Source organism: Silene latifolia, chromosome 9, assembly GCF_048544455.1.
Source record: "Silene latifolia isolate original U9 population chromosome 9, ASM4854445v1, whole genome shotgun sequence".
Taxonomy (NCBI): domain Eukaryota; kingdom Viridiplantae; phylum Streptophyta; class Magnoliopsida; order Caryophyllales; family Caryophyllaceae; genus Silene; species Silene latifolia.
The window spans coordinates 187,416,355-187,436,165 of NC_133534.1; the positions used below are offsets into that span (position 1 = coordinate 187,416,355).

At 35.2% G+C, this 19,811-nt stretch overlaps 2 protein-coding genes across 6 annotated transcripts; one reads left to right on the forward strand and one right to left on the reverse strand.

Moving 5' to 3' along the window:
- Positions 1-9,198: 9,198 nt before the first annotated feature.
- On the forward strand, positions 9,199-16,163 carry LOC141600295 (uncharacterized). 5 transcript variants are annotated; one of them, XM_074420492.1, is made up of 14 exons: positions 9,325-9,377; positions 9,646-9,690; positions 9,876-9,948; positions 10,460-10,545; positions 10,661-10,764; positions 10,847-10,973; positions 11,070-11,164; positions 11,387-11,510; positions 13,512-13,592; positions 14,205-14,303; positions 14,390-14,545; positions 14,742-14,876; positions 15,246-15,371; positions 15,758-16,163. In XM_074420492.1, exons 3-14 carry the CDS (start codon positions 9,894-9,896, stop codon positions 15,950-15,952), a joined length of 1,383 nt encoding a protein of 460 aa, XP_074276593.1. In that variant the 5' UTR covers positions 9,325-9,377; positions 9,646-9,690; positions 9,876-9,893; the 3' UTR covers positions 15,953-16,163. The 5 variants fall into 5 exon arrangements, with proteins under 5 accessions (XP_074276595.1, XP_074276594.1, XP_074276597.1 ...); XM_074420494.1 differs by lacking the exon at positions 9,876-9,948 and having other exon boundaries at positions 9,199-9,377; XM_074420493.1 differs by lacking the exon at positions 9,876-9,948 and having other exon boundaries at positions 9,213-9,377; positions 10,460-10,541.
- A 374-nt stretch (positions 16,164-16,537) lies between these two features.
- Positions 16,538-19,291, reverse strand: LOC141600298 (uncharacterized). The gene is made up of 3 exons (XM_074420497.1): positions 18,976-19,291; positions 17,464-17,522; positions 16,538-17,205 (listed from the first exon to the last, which is right to left on the reverse strand). The coding sequence occupies exons 1-3, from the start codon at positions 19,078-19,080 to the stop codon at positions 16,839-16,841; spliced, it is 531 nt and encodes a 176-aa protein (XP_074276598.1). The 5' UTR covers positions 19,081-19,291; the 3' UTR covers positions 16,538-16,838.
- Between the last annotated feature and the right edge of the window lie 520 nt (positions 19,292-19,811).

Consider the following 19,811-nt stretch of genomic DNA (forward strand, 5'->3'; position numbering starts at 1 on the left):
TCCACTTGTCTTTCCTCTCTCTATTGCTATGAACGAGTGAACGACGACGCTGACAAGGCACCTCCAAGTTCTCCACCTCAAAGCCACCAAGTCTTAGTCATGAATGACGACCTTCCCATAATTCGTCTCACTAATCCGCCACAACATGGTCTTATTACACGCATTTCGCCCAATAGATATTCATCTCAATCTCAAAGTTGTGAGTATTTAACTTAAAACACTAAATTATAAAACTAATTTCCATTAAATTAAAAATCCTAACTTGCAAAAACAAAGCAAAACTCTCAAAGCATTTAGTTATCAAATTAAATTTATGAGTTATTAAACTAAAAGTCTTGTTTTAAAAAAAATTATTAACTGTTAGGAAAATCTTACGGTGTATAAAATTATCAAACTAAATTTGTCCGCTTTGAAGTTAAAACCATCACTTATAAAACTAAACATCCTTTTGGTACAAAACTACTAGCAGATGGGAGAAAGAGACAAGCTTAATTTTCAATTTATAATTCAAATTTATCAACTTAAAAACATAGAAATTCAAGTTAAAATAATTAGTCTTCAAAAGTTTAATTTCTAAATTTTTATCTTAAAGTCTGACGTTTCAAAGATAAAATCAAACCTGCTTGTTTGCGACCGTCGACGTCATCGTGGCTGTCGATAGACGAATGAAGGAGATAAAAATGGGTAAATACAAAACTAAATAATCAGGGCGTAGTGCTGCAGAGGTTGATGATCGGCTAGCCGCTGAGGTGGTTGGGATGGCCGGATGGGGATAGTGACGAACGTCGATGGACGAGACAGAGTTTAACAATGGTGTTATGGACTTGTGGTTGGGTCTTGAGGAGAATTATGAGCTTTCTATTTATGTTTTGTTTAACTAGTTGTTGTATGGCGCGCTTCGCGCGCCATACCCCAAGATATTTAAACAAACGTGTTGTTATTTGTCTAGATTTACCTTAACGTGTTCAAATTCAGTAACGTTGTCGTTTGAATTTTGTAATCATTTGGTAACATCTTAAATTGTTTGAAAATGGTAGAACGTTGAAGCTTAATTGATAGGGAAAAACGTTGGTCGATGACGTGTAAACACATATTCCTACCAATCCACACCAAACTCTCCATTTATTTTTTGGAGAAGTTTGACCGTTAATTTACTCAAAAATATAAATTTTTGAAAAATAAATCTTACATATTTTGTGATTAAGTTTTGTTATGAAAATATCTTTCACAAAATTATATTCCCTCCAATTCACCATTTTTATCCCTTTTACTTTTTGCACAAGAAATAAGAAATTGTATTTGGAGTACATAAAACATATTATCTCATATGCTATTGAATTTGGATCACACAAATCAACCTAAAAAGGAAAATAGGGAAGAAAAACTGAATAATCCGTTTAAGGAAATAAGGGAGAAAATGGTGAATAAGAGGGAGTATTTTTTGTGAAAATTTTCTACGTTTAAAAGAAGAAAATTACAGTCAAAGTGTCGCCTCGAAAACCACCCAAAAGCAAATGAGGAGTTTGGTGTAGATCAGAGGGAGTAATAAACAAACAGTGTTAGTCGAAAGACAAACCTAATTGTTATTCACAAATTCTCATTTAAAACGGTATTAAATTATCCATCTTAAGCTTAAGATCGGTCAAGTATTATACCACTTGTGTATATAAGAAAAATATATTGTTTTCCCTATGCATTATTATATGTATAAGTTGTATGTACTTTTTCTGTCTTAAGTTTAAGACGAATAGTGCTGTCTTAAAGAAAACTTGACTAACCCCTTAATCTCATGGGACAACAAAAGGTGTTACAACAAAATCAATCCAACAGATCATACTATATTTACATCCAACCGAGAACATTTTTAATTTATTGTCTCAAAACATGTAATAGAAGTGTCTTGCATTTTCAAAGTATAAGACTTCTAAAACCATTGAGCATTATATAAGGGGATCCAAATATGCGAGCACGATTGCTATACATATGAAAGATACACGATAGAGAATTACTTTGTGCAACAAAATATATTAATCAAGCTTTTAAAATCTGTCAAAACCATTATAAACAAATATGCAACAAACATTCTCACTACAATTAGTAATGTTACTGAACAAACAAAGTTAATCCTCATTCTTCGCTCTAAGAAACATAATGTTAACCTCATTTGGTAAACATCTCTGAAACGTTTTATTCAATCTTGTAATCAAACTCATCTAACTTCACATCAATAATCTATTGAGTGAGAGATTGCGTCCAAACATTTGATCCCTTTTAAGACGGATTGCCTAAAAAATTATGTGATAGATACAATGGACTTTTTATAATAAGCTATTATGAACCTGGCTTACACTTATTGTACTATTGGTAACCTTTTTAAGCTTTATGGCTTTCCCAAGTTACCAAATTGGTGTACTTCAACTAATGCTTACAAGTTACAATGTTCGAGGGCACAGAATGCTAGCTAGAATGCTCTTATTAAACTGCAGAGTTAAATCCTAGATAAGTAAAGTATGAACGGGCTCAAAACATCGGATTATCACCATGAGCTTCAAGATTTGGTTCAACGTAGATTTCAAGCACCTCCATAACTCTGAGATGTCTTCTGCACTTAAGTCAACATGATGAGCTAGAACTTGTATCTGCTAATGTTGCTTCCCTATTTAAAGCACTACATAAATAAACGGGAATCAGACAATCGAGACAAGTGGCACCCAAAAATAAGATTTTTTTATAAAAGTTCAAGGTTTCGATTTAAGGGCTGAAAAGCCAAGTACATGCATCAATACACCCTAATTTATTCTTTAAAAAAAAACTGATTCTAATTAGTCGCAAGACTATGAGTTGCTCACACAAGCAATTTGGATATGGGTGACAAGAACACTACCTACAATCCAATTTTGCACCAATTCGACATTCATGATCAAGAGATGAGCAAGGTATATTTCCCCAAAAGTTTGTAGAAGTCAAATAGGAATAAGTCGGCATAAATTAAATTACTTACAAACTGCAGGTGGTCAGTGGTTGATGCTTGTAGGTCAGCCGAATTGACAATAAAATTTCAAAGGAACAAACGTTACAACAACATGGCTTTATAATTCCATCAGTTCAGTTCTTTTTTGTTTCGGCTGCTGCTAATTTTTTCTCTACCGATAATGAAAAGAAAATGGCACGTTCATAAATCTTAGAATTAGAAGCTGTATAGCAGGAATATACAGTGCATTACAGCTATTAGTTTCCTGATATTACGTTCATTTTTCACAATTTCAGCCCCGAGGTCAGTAACAACTAACAATAGAGTATCAGCAACCCTGAACACACGGCAGACTATTGGGACAAAAGAAAAGTGATATAAGTAACATGGTAGAGGTTGATGACAAGGAACTGTTTGAGGTGCTTAAAAGGCCAAGGCACAATGGCTCGCATCTAAATAGTGGTAGAGCCAAATTTTGTTCTAACTCCTAAAGACCAAACTCCAGTAGTAAAGTGGAGTAACAAGCACAAAAAGATTCGAGGGGAATAGAGAGACCCAAAATTGGTAATGCAAGGAACTATCAGCAATAACAGCAAGTTTTGCAAGAAAGCATGTCAAGGGAGTGAGAATTGGATGCCTCTGTAATTAGTATACAACTGCATTCAAACAAACAAAGTGACTCTTACCTCTCATAGTCTCGCATCTAATTAGTCTTGTTTGTTCGATCCCTCCATATGCCATGTTACTACCCATAAATGAGCTTTTAATATCCAAGCACTTTAAAGTCTCATATGAAACCACCTCTGCAGTTTTGTATAACAAGATTGCCTTTTGCTTTTGCTCTTTACTGCATTTGAGCTTGAAGGATCACTGTGCCAATTTCTCTACCTTTGATTGATGAACGAAATGTTAATTTGCTTTAGGTCGCAACCCTCTTTCATGCACCAATCTTGCCTTGTCTTCCTCCTACATTAAGAACCAACATAAGACGCTAGTCATACGATTTTACTCTTGAAATATAGTAAAAGTTATTATAAGACGGTTCTATACTTTAGTATTGAAAAACTGCATTTTACTTGGCCTAACATACATATAAAATAACCATTTTAGAAACATCAATACCTCTATAAGAACTGTGCATCCAGCAGTGAAGCATACAGTTACTATAAGTCTATAAAGGCTGACACAACCATTTAAAGGGACCTCCCCTGCTTTTTGGAGATGACTCACTCTTTCTTCTTGTCCTTTTACCTTGGTTGTAATCTCTTGTCTATTGTTGCTTGCCTCTTCTCTTTCGACAGGCTGTTTTCTTTCATCTCCATTGCTTGACCGCCTTCCCCATGGGAGTGTCTTGCTTAGTTTCGTAGATTGAGTCTAAAAATATAGCAGATAAGAGTAAATTAATTATAGGACCGTCAGCTTTTATAATCATTCATGCTAAATTGCTAATACTCCGTACATTTTATGCTGGACATCCCCAAACTAACCCAAAATAAAATAGAATAATGTTAGTTTGGGTTAATCTAAATATCCCATGAGATATGTTGCTTCACTTTATGCTAATACTCCCTCTGTCCCAGTCATTTGTTGTCCTAATTCATTTTGGGGTGTCTAAGTCAATTGTTGTCCTTTCTATGCTAAGAATAAACTTGATGAGCAATTTGATCATTCACACTCAATTTAGTTCACTTGTCATTTAGTAATTGGCTACCTCCTCTTTCCTTGGTCTTTGGGCCAAAACCAAAGGACAATAATTGACCAGGACGGAGGGAGTACTAAACTTTAAGTCACTTTATGCCAATACATTTATGTTGGATTCCTACTCTATGTCTATGGCTCTACTGCTCTACACTCAACTTTTAATATTCATAATTTTCTCCTGTTGTTTAAAGGTAGAAATGCACAAGTAGAAATAACAATGCAGGAAGTAACAGTGACAAAAATAAAAAAAAAGTTAATAATGCCTACTTGGAAAATTACCATGTTATTTAAATTATCTCCATGCCCATTCAAAAGAGACATTGTAGTAGAGATGTACCGAGTCACAAAATTAGTATTTGGTCTAGAACCGCGTTCACGCCCAGATAATCCTTGTAGTCTCCTACGACTTTATTTTTCCTAGTTCTTGACGACAAGTCGACAACCATCCATCTTGGCTGGTATTCCCCTCATATCCTTCACCTTTTCATCACCCACTCCTTGATAAGTTCAATAAAATAAGCAAAGTTGTAGACCCTATAAAAATAAGCTTGGTCCGGCATCACAGTTGAGTTTTACACTAACATTAGATTGATGAAAATCACAAATATAAAAAGACGCATATTCTAGGCAGTCTTTATAGGGAATTAACAAGTCCAGTTAACATTTTACAGTAGTAGGTGCCAAAATTATCCTTCAACTGTTAACAACCTTACAAGAAAACACTACCTTGAAAGGAAACATAAAGTGAATGACATGCCAACTATAAACTTCAAGAATCAGGTAATGTAACCTCAACGAAATGTTTCATGTAGAATGCAAACAACACTTTTTGTTCATACTTGACAGAGTAGTCACTATAAATTATATTAGAAGTCAGACAAGTTTCCAGGAAAAGAAATACAAAGCACAAATTCATAAACTTGTGATGCATAAAATGAGATGATTATTAGCAGCCTGAACATAAAACAAAACAAAAACAAAATCAACCAAAAATAAAAACACGAGAACCCTAATTTTTCAACATACCACATAAATTGATCATTGTCGTTGCTGTATGGTCCTCTGCCCGTCATACTGACTTCTTCCGAATCACTATAAGGTACCTACTCAGACTGAAATCAAATAAAAATAGTCACAAACCTCGAACTTGGTGTCGGTCGTGTTAGTGTGAGAGCGTTAGTATTTCCAACCTTAAATTTATCTCAGCGTATTGTCTCTTATCTCTCCTATCATCTTAAACCAATTTAGTTTCTTTTTTTCCCCAAAACCCTCCAAAAGCTCATATAAACTCAACTCATAACCCAGATTATAAGAGCAAATGAAACCACAAAATAAGAGCAAATAAGATAAGAGTAAAAAAAACTCAGATAAATAAGCTTTAAAAAATTACTTGCTCCATAATCATCATCTTCATTGATGTAATCGAATTTGAATTCTACAGGCCAAATCCTACCTCAAATGATAAGTAAAAGGTGTGAGTTTAGTTATTGGGTGAGATGAGAGAAGATAGATGAGATAGTTTGAGAGCACAAAAAAATAGAGGTGAGAAGCAGATAGTGGGAAACCACATGGGTTGGTTATTGTATATCAAAACGCTGAGTTTAGGGGGTAAAATGGACGATGGTGTGACTTGTGAGGAGGAAAGCATATGCTAGCGTGGATATACAAAAATATGATATGGAGCCATAATTAAGTCAATAAACACATAAATCAAATTTGAATAAAGTAACTAATTAGCAAAGTGTTGTTTGGGTGCCTTAAATCCAATAGAGCTAGTGCGCATGTCTAACTCAATTTAAGATATGCAATGACTATCAGTTTGCATTCCAAAGCCAAATATAGCCAAATATAACCTTTAGATGGTAGGAATAAAATGTGCTCCTGAACATCAACGTCATAGCGTTCAAGTTAAGAGTACAAGATTCAAATATGTCAATATCTCAAATAAACTGCCAATTCGGTGTTCAGAGTAAGAGACAGAGGTTAGCTTACCCCTCTAGAATCACGATAGAATAAATGATAACGATGCTGCAAGAATATAAGATCAACCACAGCCACGATGGAACATAATTATCTTGTTACAATGGATTTGCACATTGATCAATCTTGTCTCTTTTTTTCATTGTCATTTCATATTGTTTACCTGATTCAATACATGAGTAGTTGGGTGGAAGCGTGGTTGTGAAGAATAATGAATTAGTATTAGCACTCAGTATCATATTGACCACGAACACCACATGCAAAATTAGGGTAATGGCGAGGACAATTACCTGGTATTTAAGACTGTAGCCATTGTCGGAAGCTCCTCCTTGCATTCTCGATCAATCAACCTTCAGCACTGCCTTGATGATTCCTTTTGAAGAAAATAAAAGTAAAAGGTGTTTATGAAAGGTAGAAGATGTAACCCTAAACCCCCAATTATAACAGCAAACCAATTAAAAATTAATGAAAAAGGATGTAACCTTGTGATATCTTGTGTTGATTTCCTTGATGACGCTAACTCTTTTGTCTATCAATCATCGATTCTGAGTAAGGCAAAACATGGAGAAGGGGAGTAATTTTAAAAGTTAAGGTGTTCGCCATTATCATCAATCGGAATTAAGAGGAGAAGGGAGATAGAGAATCATGTTTTGGGAGACAATAATTTAGGAGAGAGGCAAATGAGAGGGGGCAAGTAGAAATAATGAAGAGTTGTTCAAAGTGTTGCGTTTTGGATGGAAAAATAGCAAAGTGTTGCTCCTAACCACTGTTCATTATGAACAGTAAATATCCTTACCCACATTTTAGTAAGGGATATAGATTAAGAGGGTGTTTGGTAAACGAGGATTGAGAAATTTTCGGCATATTCAAGGCTTTTAGCATGTTTGACTCACCAATCTACTATTTTGAGTGTTTGGTAAATGGCATATTGAAAGAGTAGATTGGAGCTCAATCTACTATTTTCCAATATGCTGCTCTACCCAGCATATTCACATTAGTAGATTGTGAGATATGAATCCGTCAACAATCTACACATAGATACAACAATCTATTAACCAAAATCTGCTAATTACCAAACACTTCTACCAAATCTGCTAATTGAAATATACTAGTCAAACTTGTTAATCCAATCTGTCATTTATAATCTACTTGACCAATCTGCTTATGCTAATATCAATCTGCTGATTACCAAACAGAGCCTAACTCTATTTGTTGGGCTAACTTTTTCTATTTGGTAGCATAGGACGATTTTATAGGAGAGTTACTGAATAAATATACGTTCTTTTTAATACTCCGTAATTAAATTGTTGGAAGAAGAATGAAGGCTATGTTCTTTTGGACTTAAAGTCACTTAATTTAAGTTCACTTCATATCCTATAAGTTCAGTTCAGTTCAGTTCAGATCCTATAAGTTCAGTTCAGTTCAGTTCAAATCCTATAAGTTTAGTTCAGATCTCATAAAGTTCAGTTCAGATCCTATAAGTTCAGTCCAGATCTCCTATAAGTTCAGATCCTATAAATTCAGTTCAGAAAAGTTAGATACGGAGTATTATTTTTAAAAACCGATGCAAAAACATTTGTCATTAATTATTCGATACATATATGCATTATTATTTTTAAAACAAAATTATCACTCCTCTCATTATTTTTTATCGTAATGTATCGTAGTATAATGTATAAACAAACCAATGTATATAAAGCGGAATATCTTACCTTGTATTTTAGACTATATTTTCTTATCAATGTTCTTTCTTGGCTACCCACTAATATCTTGTAAAGATTTTGGTTAATCCCAATAAAAGTTTGCGTTTTATAATAATAATAATAATAATAATAATAATAATAATAATAATAATAATAATAATAATAATAATAATAATAATAATTAATTTAAATTAATTTAAATTCGGATTCTGTAAGTTCAGTTCAGATCCAATAAGTTCAGTTCAGTTCAGATCCTATAAGTTCAGTTCAGTTCAGATCTTATAAGTTCAGTTCAGATCCAATAAGTTTAATTTAGTTCAAATCCTATAAGTTCAGAAAAGTTCAGATCTTATAAGTACAGTTCAGTTCAGATACTATAAGTTCAGTTCAGTTCAAATCAGATCCGTTTCAATCCAAAAGATCATGACTTTAGAGTAAGATTATTGGTAGTCTTGGGACAAGACTTTGGTAAGTCTTAAAACAAGACTCACTCAAGATTACCAATAATCTATCAAAGTCTTAAGCTGAATCTTGAAAATCCAAGACTCAACTTAAGACTTTAGGTGAGTCTTGACCCGCATTCAAAGGAAAGTATCCAATGAATGGATCATATGTGTCAGTTCTTTTTGTTCTTTTTTTTTTTTAAGTTTGTAAAAAAAAAAAGTGAATTGGAAAAGTTGAGTCTGAGGTGAGTCTAACTGATAATATATGGAGTTTAACTTGAGTCTAAAATGAGTCTAAATAATATAAAAATAATAAAAATTAGTAAAAATCTAATGTGTCAAAGCTTTAAAACTTTGGTGAGTTTGACTTAAGCTTACCTTAATCTAAGATCCAAGTTCGGTGGTGAAAGCCAAATGACAGATAGTGTTTTGTCAACACTCTCGAGTCTTGACTTAATAGTGTAAATAAATCCTGTTTTACCATCGTCATTCCAAGTTCCAACCAATAACCAACAACTCCATATTTTTGTGTGCTTGCTTCCTTGGTTACTTAGTCACTCACTCACTTCATCAACTCAGGTAAAAACATTTATGTCTGCCTTTCTTCTTCCATTGCATTTCTTTCCTTTTTTTTGCTGCCCAAACCCTAATTACTACAATTTATTGATTGCGGAAGGCAGAATTAGAATTGTTTGTTTGTTTGTTTGTTTCCTGGAAATTTAGATTATTCAGGATTTATTCATTCTTGTATCAAATGCACAGCTCGGATCTGCTAACTATATTCAACTTACAACTAAATGGAACAAGTATGATTTTGATCCATAATTTCATTTTTTGTTTTCTTCAGAAATATGATTGAGCAGTTCATCAATTTTGTGATTAGACCACCCAGGTATCATTCTTTTTACTGTTACTAGTATCTACCTTCTGATTCCACTAAATGCAACACTAATTTAATACTCCCACCATTCCACTTCTATTGTCCACTTTCTATTTTAGGATGATTTAAGGAAAAAATGGTAAATTACCAACTACGTCCTCGGTCCTTAATAAAAGAGAACATGGACAATGTTACAGGAATGGAAAGCTGCATACATGAGACCCCCCACAGGCCCACCCCATGACATGGCTAAGGCCTTTGAGCAACGGGGTAAATGGATAATGTTATTGTAAATGTCAAATGAAATCACCGCGAAAAAAATTTAACAGGGTTTATCTAAGATATATAATTCCATGACCGTACAAGATCTCTCAACACAATACATTTAGGGTGTGTTTGGATAGCAAAAGTGGAGGGAAAGGGAGGGAAGGGGGAAGGAGGGAAGAGAAAGGGAGGTAAGGGAAGGGGAGGGCAAATGGGGAGTGGGTGTTTGGATACAATTTCCTTCCAAATCTTGCCTATTGTGGAGAGATTTTGATATGCCTTGGAGGAGGGAAAATGTATCCCTCCAAATCTCTCCCCCTCCATTTCCCTCCACCCTTATTTGCTATCCAAACAAGGGAGTTTAAATCCCATACTCTCCCTCCCTTTCTTTTCCCTCCAAATCACTCAATCCAAACACACCCTTAAAGAAAACCTTTCATTATTTCCCACAAGTTACCATATCTGTGGCCTGGCTGGAGGTGATTTATTTGCTATTTCTCCTTCATTGGATCTACAGGGCGTCATATGATCCAGATAAGTATTTATGGGAGAAAGAATTTACACTTGCTGGCAAAGCGTATAAAAGAGAGGACTTGGAGGCAAGTATGGACATCAACACTTACCCTTTTACTTATTCTTTCTTATCTATGGCAGAAACAATTTGTCATCTTCTCAGCTTTGTGCCCTTACTTCCAGCTCTGTAATTGTAAATTTGCAGCTTAGAAATAAAAGAGGCCAGACCTTGAAGTGCAGTCACTATGTGCCATCTATATACCCAACAGATTCCGCCTTTCCATGCGTTATATACTGTCATGGCAACAGGTCAGTAAAGCAACTTGTTATTTGCATTCCATGGCTCAATCATTTTTTTTTTTTTTAACAAAAATTATTTGCCTTATTATAGTGGATGTCGGGCGGATGCAAATGAGGCTGCTGTGGTGCTTCTTCCCGCAAATATTACAGTCTTCACACTAGACTTCTCTGGTTCGGGATTATCTGATGGTAGCTATGTCAGTCTTGGATGGCACGAGGTTTGTTTTTCTCCAAGATGTGTATCATTCTCAGCTGTTGGTTAATTGTATGGGTTGCGTTACCTGTCAGTTCACTTGTCTTATTTGATAAGTCAGAAAAATGATCTTGGAGCTGTGGTGTCTTATCTACGGAATACCAAGCATGTATCACGCATAGGTCTGTGGGGAAGATCTATGGGCGCTGTTACATGGTATGAAGTCTATTCCATGAAGCAAGAAGTACTAATATCCATATTGCTTGATTTTTGATTTGCATATTCTCTATTTACTCTAATGAGACTGGGGTGGACTGGTGGAGTGCTGAGAAATTGAGTTATATGACTGCATGATATACCGTCTCATGGTTTTAAAATATCCTATAATGCTCTTTCTGCAACTTGTAGTGCTACTGATGTTTGCTTTGTCTTGTGCAGCCTTCTTTATGGATCGGAGGACCCTTCGATCACCGGGATGGCATTAGATAGTGCCTTTTCAGACTTGTTTAATCTCATGATGGAACTTGTGGACGTGTACAAAATCCGCCTTCCAAAATTCACAGTATGTTTATTTCTCAGTCTCTATTTGTTACTCTCAATCTCTATTTATTAGTGCGAACTTGCCTGTCGTTTGAGCTAGCAGTGCAATCGTGGTAACTTCCAACATTTTTACAAAAAAAAATAGCATCTGGTAGTCTTCATCTAAGTGTGCCTTGTTTTAGTATTATAAAGGAAGAGAAGTATGGGCTATTAGAGAGGTGTACCTTGATCTCTATTTATTATTCTCACGCTATATTTATTAGTGCGAACTGTTTCAGCTAACATTATAGTTGTGGGTAACTTCCAACAATTTTACAATATGGCATTTGATATTATATTATATTGTTGTCTTATTTATTGTATGCTGTCTTAGTTCAGTCCTGGCTAGTCTTTCCTAGATTGAGTCTTCATCTAAGTGTGTTAGTATTACAATGAAAGAAAAGTATGAGCTACTAGAGGTGTGTACCTTAAAAGTGAGTGTGGTCATTCCCTTGGATGCCGCCTCATGGAGACCCTTTGGCAATGTGAGAACAAGGTGACAAGCCCAGACGGGCTTTCAAAATTAAGCTTAAAAACGAGGTGATTGCATGAACCCTTCTACAGGATATGGTATCATGCCATTGTATGAGTCCTGCTGAAAAGCATCCTTCTATAGTGCACTCTCCCTAAGGGCCTGAGGGTGCATTGGATTTAAATCACAATTTCAGAAGAGGAAGTTTGAATGATAATAAGGAACTTGAGTAAAATAACATGTGCCTGAGTTTCTAGATTAAATAAGGTTGGGTTGATGTGGGCTCTTTTGTGATTTTCATGGATGTGGGGCATTTGAGAAGAGACTGGGTATTAATGATTAGATGCTGAGAACAACCAATATTTCAAATGTCTTAACTTGTGACTATCAATGTGCAGTTCGTTCTGACTTAATTTGCAATATGAGCTTCTACTTTCGAATCCGAAAATGCCAGGACTTCTGCTGGTCCATATGGAGCCTCTTCGTCCATTATTCTCTTATTTTATTCACATTTTCAAAAATCCTTTTCATCATTTTTACTGTCTTAGAACAATTCAACTCATATTCCATGTGGTTAGGAGTGATTCATGGTGCCCTAAAGATTGGTTAGTTCCACTTTGATGACCTGAGATTTGATCTATTGCTCACTTTGGGGACTGAGGTTTGAAATTTTTTTCACTTTCATGGCCTAATTTACAATAAAGTCAAATTTCGTCAAAGTTAATGACCTTTTTCAACATAATGAAGTGCGAAAACAGAGATTTAGGTAAATGTTGGTGAATTTTCACATAATGTTACAAATAAATAAAAAACCTACCTAGTCGTGCTTAACAGTATATATTTTTTGGATGAACTTAGGTGGTATTACACCATTGGTCACCAAAGTGAGAAATACTAAAAACCGCATGTCACCAAAGTAAAGTTAGTGAAATCTCGGGGCATCAAAGTGATTTTCCATATTTTTAAGTTACTGCATCATGTCATCATCCCTTACCATGCTAAACAGGAGCGCATGTGAGCTGTTTTGTTAATGTTGAATTTGCATGTTATTATTTCTACTCCCTCCCATCCCACACCAAAGGTAACATTCACTTTTTTGTGGTCAACTTTCAAAAACATTCACCATGAATATCGTTCAAAATAAATATGAATCTTTGGAAGGCGAAACTTGTATATATATAGTTTTGTTATGATAAAATATTTCAAAATTAATTTTTTTGTAAAAAAAAAAACCGCGTATAAATGAAGAAAATACAGTCAAAGTATCGCCTTGAAGACCACCCAAAAGCAAGTGTTACCTTTGGTGTGGATGAGAGGGAGTATAATTTTTCGATTTATATTGTTAATGCTGACCAACTTTTCGTTACAGAGTCAGTTATAGAGCCCCTTAAGTGACCGATTTCTGAAATTTGTTTCTATGATTAGAAGAATGTGTGTTTGTGATGATCGAAGTCACAGTTGCACTGCTTTCAATTCGTCGGAAAAATCTGAAACTTCTTTTTGTGGTATCAGGTGAAAATGGGAGTGCAATATATGCGGCGGGTGATTCAAAAAAGGGCTAACTTTGATATTAAGGACCTCAATTGCACGCAGGTTTCCATTTGAGACAACTTGCTTTGTTATTAAGTTCCAGTTACTAAATGGTTGCAAAGATATTAATCTAGCATGATATTTCTTGATTTTTTATTTGCAAAATTTACTTTACTCCGATTCAATTTGCTTTGGAAGGCTCTGATCTTTGGGGGCTTTATTGTAATGTATGGTTATAGAGATCTTAAATCTTTTAGAGTTGTACTGTGTCTTTGATTTTGCATTTGGTAATTACTGTTTTTTGGGGGGTCATACCACTTACCTTGGGGGTAAATTGAATGTCCTTACTTGGCCAAGTTATGTGTTCAGAAAAGTTTTACACAAGTTACCCACAACGTTTCCTTGAAGTTCTTGGAACAATGAGTGGCGTTATTTTATTCATCAATTGATCTGTTCTTCGCCCATTACTGAATTTGGTAGCAGAAGTGCACACAGCTCTTCTACTTTCAAGTTCAAGGCTCCAATACACATTTGGATCATCTTTGGACTTTGGTGTATTCATGTACATTGCCTCTTTTGATTTATTAGTTGACTATATGAGAGTTTCTTCAATACCAGTTTGGCCTTGGCCTTCGGTAATATCCAGTAATATGTTTAATTCCAAGAGCATTGCAGGTTGCAAGCAAGACTTTTGTTCCTGCATTATTTGCACATGCTAATGGAGATAGATTTATTCAACCACACCACTCGGACATCATCTTCAAACTTTTCGCGGTACATCATCCACTTTCCTTGTAAAATGTTATTGTCTGCATATAGCTGCTTCATGAATATCCTTTGTTGGTGATGGTCTGTTGTAGGGTGAGAAGAATATCATAAAATTTGATGGTGACCATAATTCACCTAGGCCACAGTTTTACTATGATTCGGTTTCCATATTTTTCTACAATACACTAAAACCACCGCAAGTCTCATCGGTGTGGTCCAATAAGATTGGTGTTTCAGACATGGGTGAGGTAAATATTTTTTTGATATATTAACTCTGTGTTTTCAATTGTTTTCTTCCGGGTTAATCCAAATAGTGTTCTAGAATTTGTTTGCTTTTCTTGTAGATGATCCTAAATCATATGCGTTCCCTTTTCTGCTGAGCATTTTTTTTTCTTGTTTTCCACTACAATAACTGGGCATGAAAACACATTTCTTTTGTATTAGGGACTATTATATGAGATAATCAGTAATCTTCGTGTAGCAAGTATTGATGCTGCAAGCTCGTCATCGGCTCTGCGCGACGTTTCAAATACAAAATATGGTGAAGAATTTATCTCCGAAATTCCACCAGCCTTAGGTGTAAGTCTTTCTACTCCTTGCATTCTGATGCGATTTTAAATATGCCCTCTCTCAAACAATGGAACTTTACATTAAACTATGCAGATAATTGTTTTCAAAATTCAACATAATGAATTTTACATTGTAATATTGGATCTCTCTACCTATATTTGGAGAAATTAATAATCAAAGCTAACATGTGTCGACCAGTACGACCACCAAAGTCCAATGGGAAAATTTACATCCACTGTCTATATTAATTTATTTAATACATTTCAAAACTAGTTTGATTACCATGATTCTCGATTATTCCTCGAGGTATTTCAGCAGAGGTAACTGAAGCTACGATATACACACATTTCATTCAAATCTGTGGCTAACTGAAAACAGGATAAAGTGGAGGAAACAGTTGAAGAATGTTGTTCAACAAGTTCTGCCAGGGAGAGTTGGGGAAGGTGCTCGTCTTTAGAGGGCAGTGAATCGGCTGAAAACACAACGGAAACAAGTGGACAGCAGGTGGGCATTCTACTCTTTTCTCGTTCTCGTGAGCCAAGGTCTATAAGCTCTCTCAAAAAGTGCTCGTACACAAGTTCTCGTTTACTATTCTTGAATATCAAAGTTTATAAGCCTAAGGAGCTTTTTCTCTTCAGTTCACTTGGTCTAGGCACGTTCTCGGAATCCTCCTGTTAATGACCCCCCGGCCCCCCCTGATTCCATTTTGTTCATCTTTCCGGGGCCACATACCTATATGTTACCATATTAAATAAAGGGAAAGTTGAATAAACAAATATAATACAGAGTTACTATGATTATGTCTTGCATAATTTTAGTACAAGATCATCTTATATATAAGTATTTGTGTATTTTACTTCTGTATAATATCGTGTGTTTTCTTCATGCAGATAACCCCTGCACAAGTGACAGAGATTACACCACTTCCTACTGAAAACTCAGCTGTTAATAGAGCCGACATGTGTACAAAAAAGGGGATTTCAACTGGTTTAAAGAAGCCCCAACATGAAAAATTGGAAAGGCTTGGGGCCTTCGGGAGACGACTGCGTCTTTCCATTCTGAACCAAGTTAAAAATAGGAAGTAGTTGTCTTAGCTAGAAGTCAAGGATTACGGCATGTTGTAGTAAATTTATTGTTAACAAAGTAGATTAAACTTCCATGTATCCCATTCTTTAACAATCTTTTCTGTTTTCTTTCATCCAGACCCATATTGAGTAGATATTTTCATCCTTTGTAATTTAACTTTCTGTGCATTATAATTATAATAATAATAATAATTATTATTATTCCGTACTATTTTATGTAGACTGAACTTTCTTAGCGCCTCGTTTTTAGTGGGAAACGGCTATCATGTAGTACAAGTCTAACCTTAAAAGAGACCAACATATAGTTATTACCTAAGACTGTCTCGGTAAAGAGAGGCCTAAACTAATCACGTTGCATCCATTCCAGATTTCCGGTTGTCCACTATTTATGCTTAAACTGCGAAGCCAAATGAGCTTTACGATTGGGTGAAAATAATTTCAGTTCATGCATTGCTTTTTTGGCAAGTCATATTTTTGCTTCACTGTGTCCTTTTTCGAGAAATCGCATCAATTTTCATGACAGAATAAAGAAACAAGTATATATCAATCAACAAATTTTCTTGGCAAGCATGAACAAATTAAGCATCATCCAGAACGCAACACTGAAATTTGAATGCTACAAATCCCCTGCAAATGAAGAACTCGAACTCAGGGGAAAGAGTGTTGTTCCTGATCACATTCAGTCTCAAACTCTAAAAAAAAGTGCTAATTATTCTCTACCAATGTTAAACAGCAAACAGGGTTAATACACCAACACTTAATAAATTTTCTACATTCATGACATGCTTAATTCTCGCATCTGAACAAGGCTCTACTACTGGGACCGTGACACTCGAATCTCTTGAACATCAAGACAAGTAACTTGAGAAATGTTAAAATGGGCAGATTAAGCCCCTTTCCTCTTCTTAGTGGGTGGTTCCTCCTCTTCATCTTCTTCCTCTTCCTCTTCCTCATCTTCTCCACCATCATCATCGTCGTCATCATCATCATCATCATCGTCGTCATCATCATCATCACCGTCATCATCCTCATCTTCATCTTCTTCCCCTTCTACACCCTCTCCATTGGCGTTGGGCTCATCCTCAGGATCCCCTTCCTCATCATTCACTTCCTCACCTTCATCATCCTCGCCACCAGCTTCTCCACCAGCTTCCTCATCATCTTCATCATCATCATCATTATCTTCGTCTCCATCAGCATCTTTGCACTGTGACTCAGGTTCTTCCATCTTCTTGGAGTTGGCTATAGAAAGCCTGCAGTGTCAGAAATAATTAATTTTATTTACCCAAATCACTATATTCGTTTCATAACTAAGTGTAGGGCTTGCATGACTGAATTCTGAGAGACTCTAGTCCTAGAATGAGAATGCGAGTACCATACAGGGACATGTCGTCAGAGCAAAAAAATAGACATTTACAATTTGTAAAGTGAAATTAAGAAATTTTAAAGGCACAGGGCTTAATACGATCTTATAGTTTTAGTAAAAGAAATTACCAAAGGGTATCACTTACCAATTGAAGGAGCTAGGCTCCTGTGGGAGCATGATGGCAGCACTTGGCAGAGATCCCAGCTGAAGCAAGCCAATTGCAAAAAAAAAAAAAAGAATTACACAAGGCAAATCATAAACTTACTCCACAAAAGATAGTCATACAAAATAAAACTCCTAATCACTCTTCACAATAAACTTCTCTTATTATCAAAAGAATTAGCTAAATTCTTGTCCTCTAAACACATTTGAAAGAACAAATGTCCAACAAAAGATTGGATCACACAGATCACATATATTCAGGCCATTGTGGATTTGTGGTCAATTAAGAGGATACACTTATACATCTATTTACCCAGCGAAACATGAACCTAGGTGTTTTTATCACCACCTTTAAGTAATGTCTACGTAAGCAATAATAACTAAGGCCTTGTTTGGATAGGGGGGCTTTGGAAGGAAAGGGAGGGAAAATTGATCCTTCCATTTCCCTCCTACAAGGCAAAGTGTTTCCCCTCCAACAAAGGAAAGATTTGGAGGGTAATCTCTCACTAACCATTCTCCCTCCCTTTTCCTTCATTTTTGGTATCCAAACAAGGCCTAAAAGCTCTTTCACATAAAGCTTTCTAAATTCGAAAGTATTCCTCATAGATAAAAAGAACTGTGCTCAAATGACACCACAGTTAGCCAAAAATATTGTTTGTAAACTGCTTCTTGGAAATTATCATACGCCTAAGATTCTAGTTCGTCTAAAGAATAAACAGATCCAAATGAGAAATTATCTGGTCACTATATCTCTTGCTATAACCTAGTTCTCAAATAGAGCAACAAGATGGAGTTATCTTTCAGTGTGTGTTCACTAAAGAAGATTCAATGAAAGAGGCAGATGTCATTACTCGTAAAAAAAAAATCACTACGCCATTTGTCCCTTGACATTCCAAGAAACTCCTCCTTCGACAAAATCACGCCACTAGATATCCTTCAACATGTCACAGTAAGAAAAAGACTCACAAAATACTGACTAGTCCCTACACCACCTTTTTTTCTTCTTATGAGAAGAGTTAACAAACTCGAACAAACAAATCTCGTTATAATTTCTAAAACATAGACGAAAGAATTGTGTAATCCTCCTACTAATCCACTCAGCCAACAGAATGAGAAGCCACCATACCAAGAAATCAGTAATTTTGGTAAAATGGGTAGTTAAATTCACGGTACCTCCTCGTAAATACGGAACAAAACATACAGATCTGGAAACACATTACAAGGAGACCAAAACAATTGTTCAATTAAGTGCGAATTACAGGTATACTCAGCGGAATTATTACTTAGTATACACTAAATTACACATCAAATTCATAAAATCACATAAAATTTCAAAATTAAACTGCCAACGAACTGAAGAATCAACGAAATTATGCTAAACAGGCAACAATAACGACATTTATCACAACAAAATCAAAATTAACGACAAAACGAAGAATTAAATACGCAAATTAAGCTGAAAAAAAGCAGATTAAAAAACAAATAATTATTATACCACAGAAATGATGAAAGTGAGAGACTGAACAGTAGCGGAAGCAACAGTTTCAAGCAGAAAACTCCGCAAAACGACGGCGTCGGAACTCAAGCTTGTCATCTCCATTGGATACCTGAAAAAAGCACGAAAACAAAGCAAACAAAAGAAAAGGAAAACAAGAACGAGGAATCAAAATTGAAAATCGAACGTTAGAAAGAGGAGAGAGAGTGTGTGTGAGGGGGAGAGAGAAGAGAGAAGAGGATTGATTCTTCGATAAAACCCTGAAAAATAGGGAATTCCAAGGAAATTAGGGTTTTCTCATTTTCCTTTTTTCCTCACTCTTTTTTTTTAATCTTTATTTTACAATTTTTTTTTTTTAATGTAGCTTGACTTTGACCTTTTACTCTCACCTGAATCGTATTCAGTAGTTAGCTAATCACTAGCAAGTAGCAAATCACTAAAAGTTTTTTTTTTCTCTTTTTTTCACAAATTCTTATTTAAGACTTACACTACTCGTCTTAAACTTAACACGGGTCAAATATACTCATCAATACTATATATTAATTCCAGAAACCAAGGGACTTCAATGTAATTAAAGAAAGTTATACAAATTAATTATACTATATAGTTTTAAATCACTAGCACCGTGTGATGAACCTGATTAAGGGATCTCAATGCAAATATTACATAGTTTGGGTTAAAATTAAATTTGATAGAAGTTTGGTAATTTTCCTAAACATTTGTCAGAGACTAAAACATGGTCAATTTACTTAAAATAAAATAATTAATTAGGATGGTCAATTTCCTTAAAATAATTAATTAAGATGGTCAATTTTAAGGAAACTAAAAGAAAGAAG

Bases quoted from the DNA above. Each gene is read 5' to 3' on its own strand.
- LOC141600298 (XM_074420497.1), bottom strand. From the start codon at position 19,080: ATGGAGATGACAAGCTTGAGTTCCGACGCCGTCGTTTTGCGGAGTTTT. The intron at 17,523-18,975 runs GTATAATAATTA...GGCTTGCTTCAG, and splicing joins TCACTTTCATCATTTCTGTG to CTGGGATCTCTGCCAAGTGC. The intron at 17,206-17,463 runs GTAAGTGATACC...CTGACACTGCAG, and splicing joins GAGCCTAGCTCCTTCAATTG to GCTTTCTATAGCCAACTCCA.
- LOC141600295 (XM_074420492.1), top strand. From the start codon at position 9,894: ATGAGACCCCCCACAGGCCCACCCCATGACATGGCTAAGGCCTTTGAG. The intron at 10,765-10,846 runs GTCAGTAAAGCA...GCCTTATTATAG, and splicing joins ATATACTGTCATGGCAACAG to TGGATGTCGGGCGGATGCAA. The intron at 14,877-15,245 runs GTAAGTCTTTCT...AACTGAAAACAG, and splicing joins AAATTCCACCAGCCTTAGGT to GATAAAGTGGAGGAAACAGT.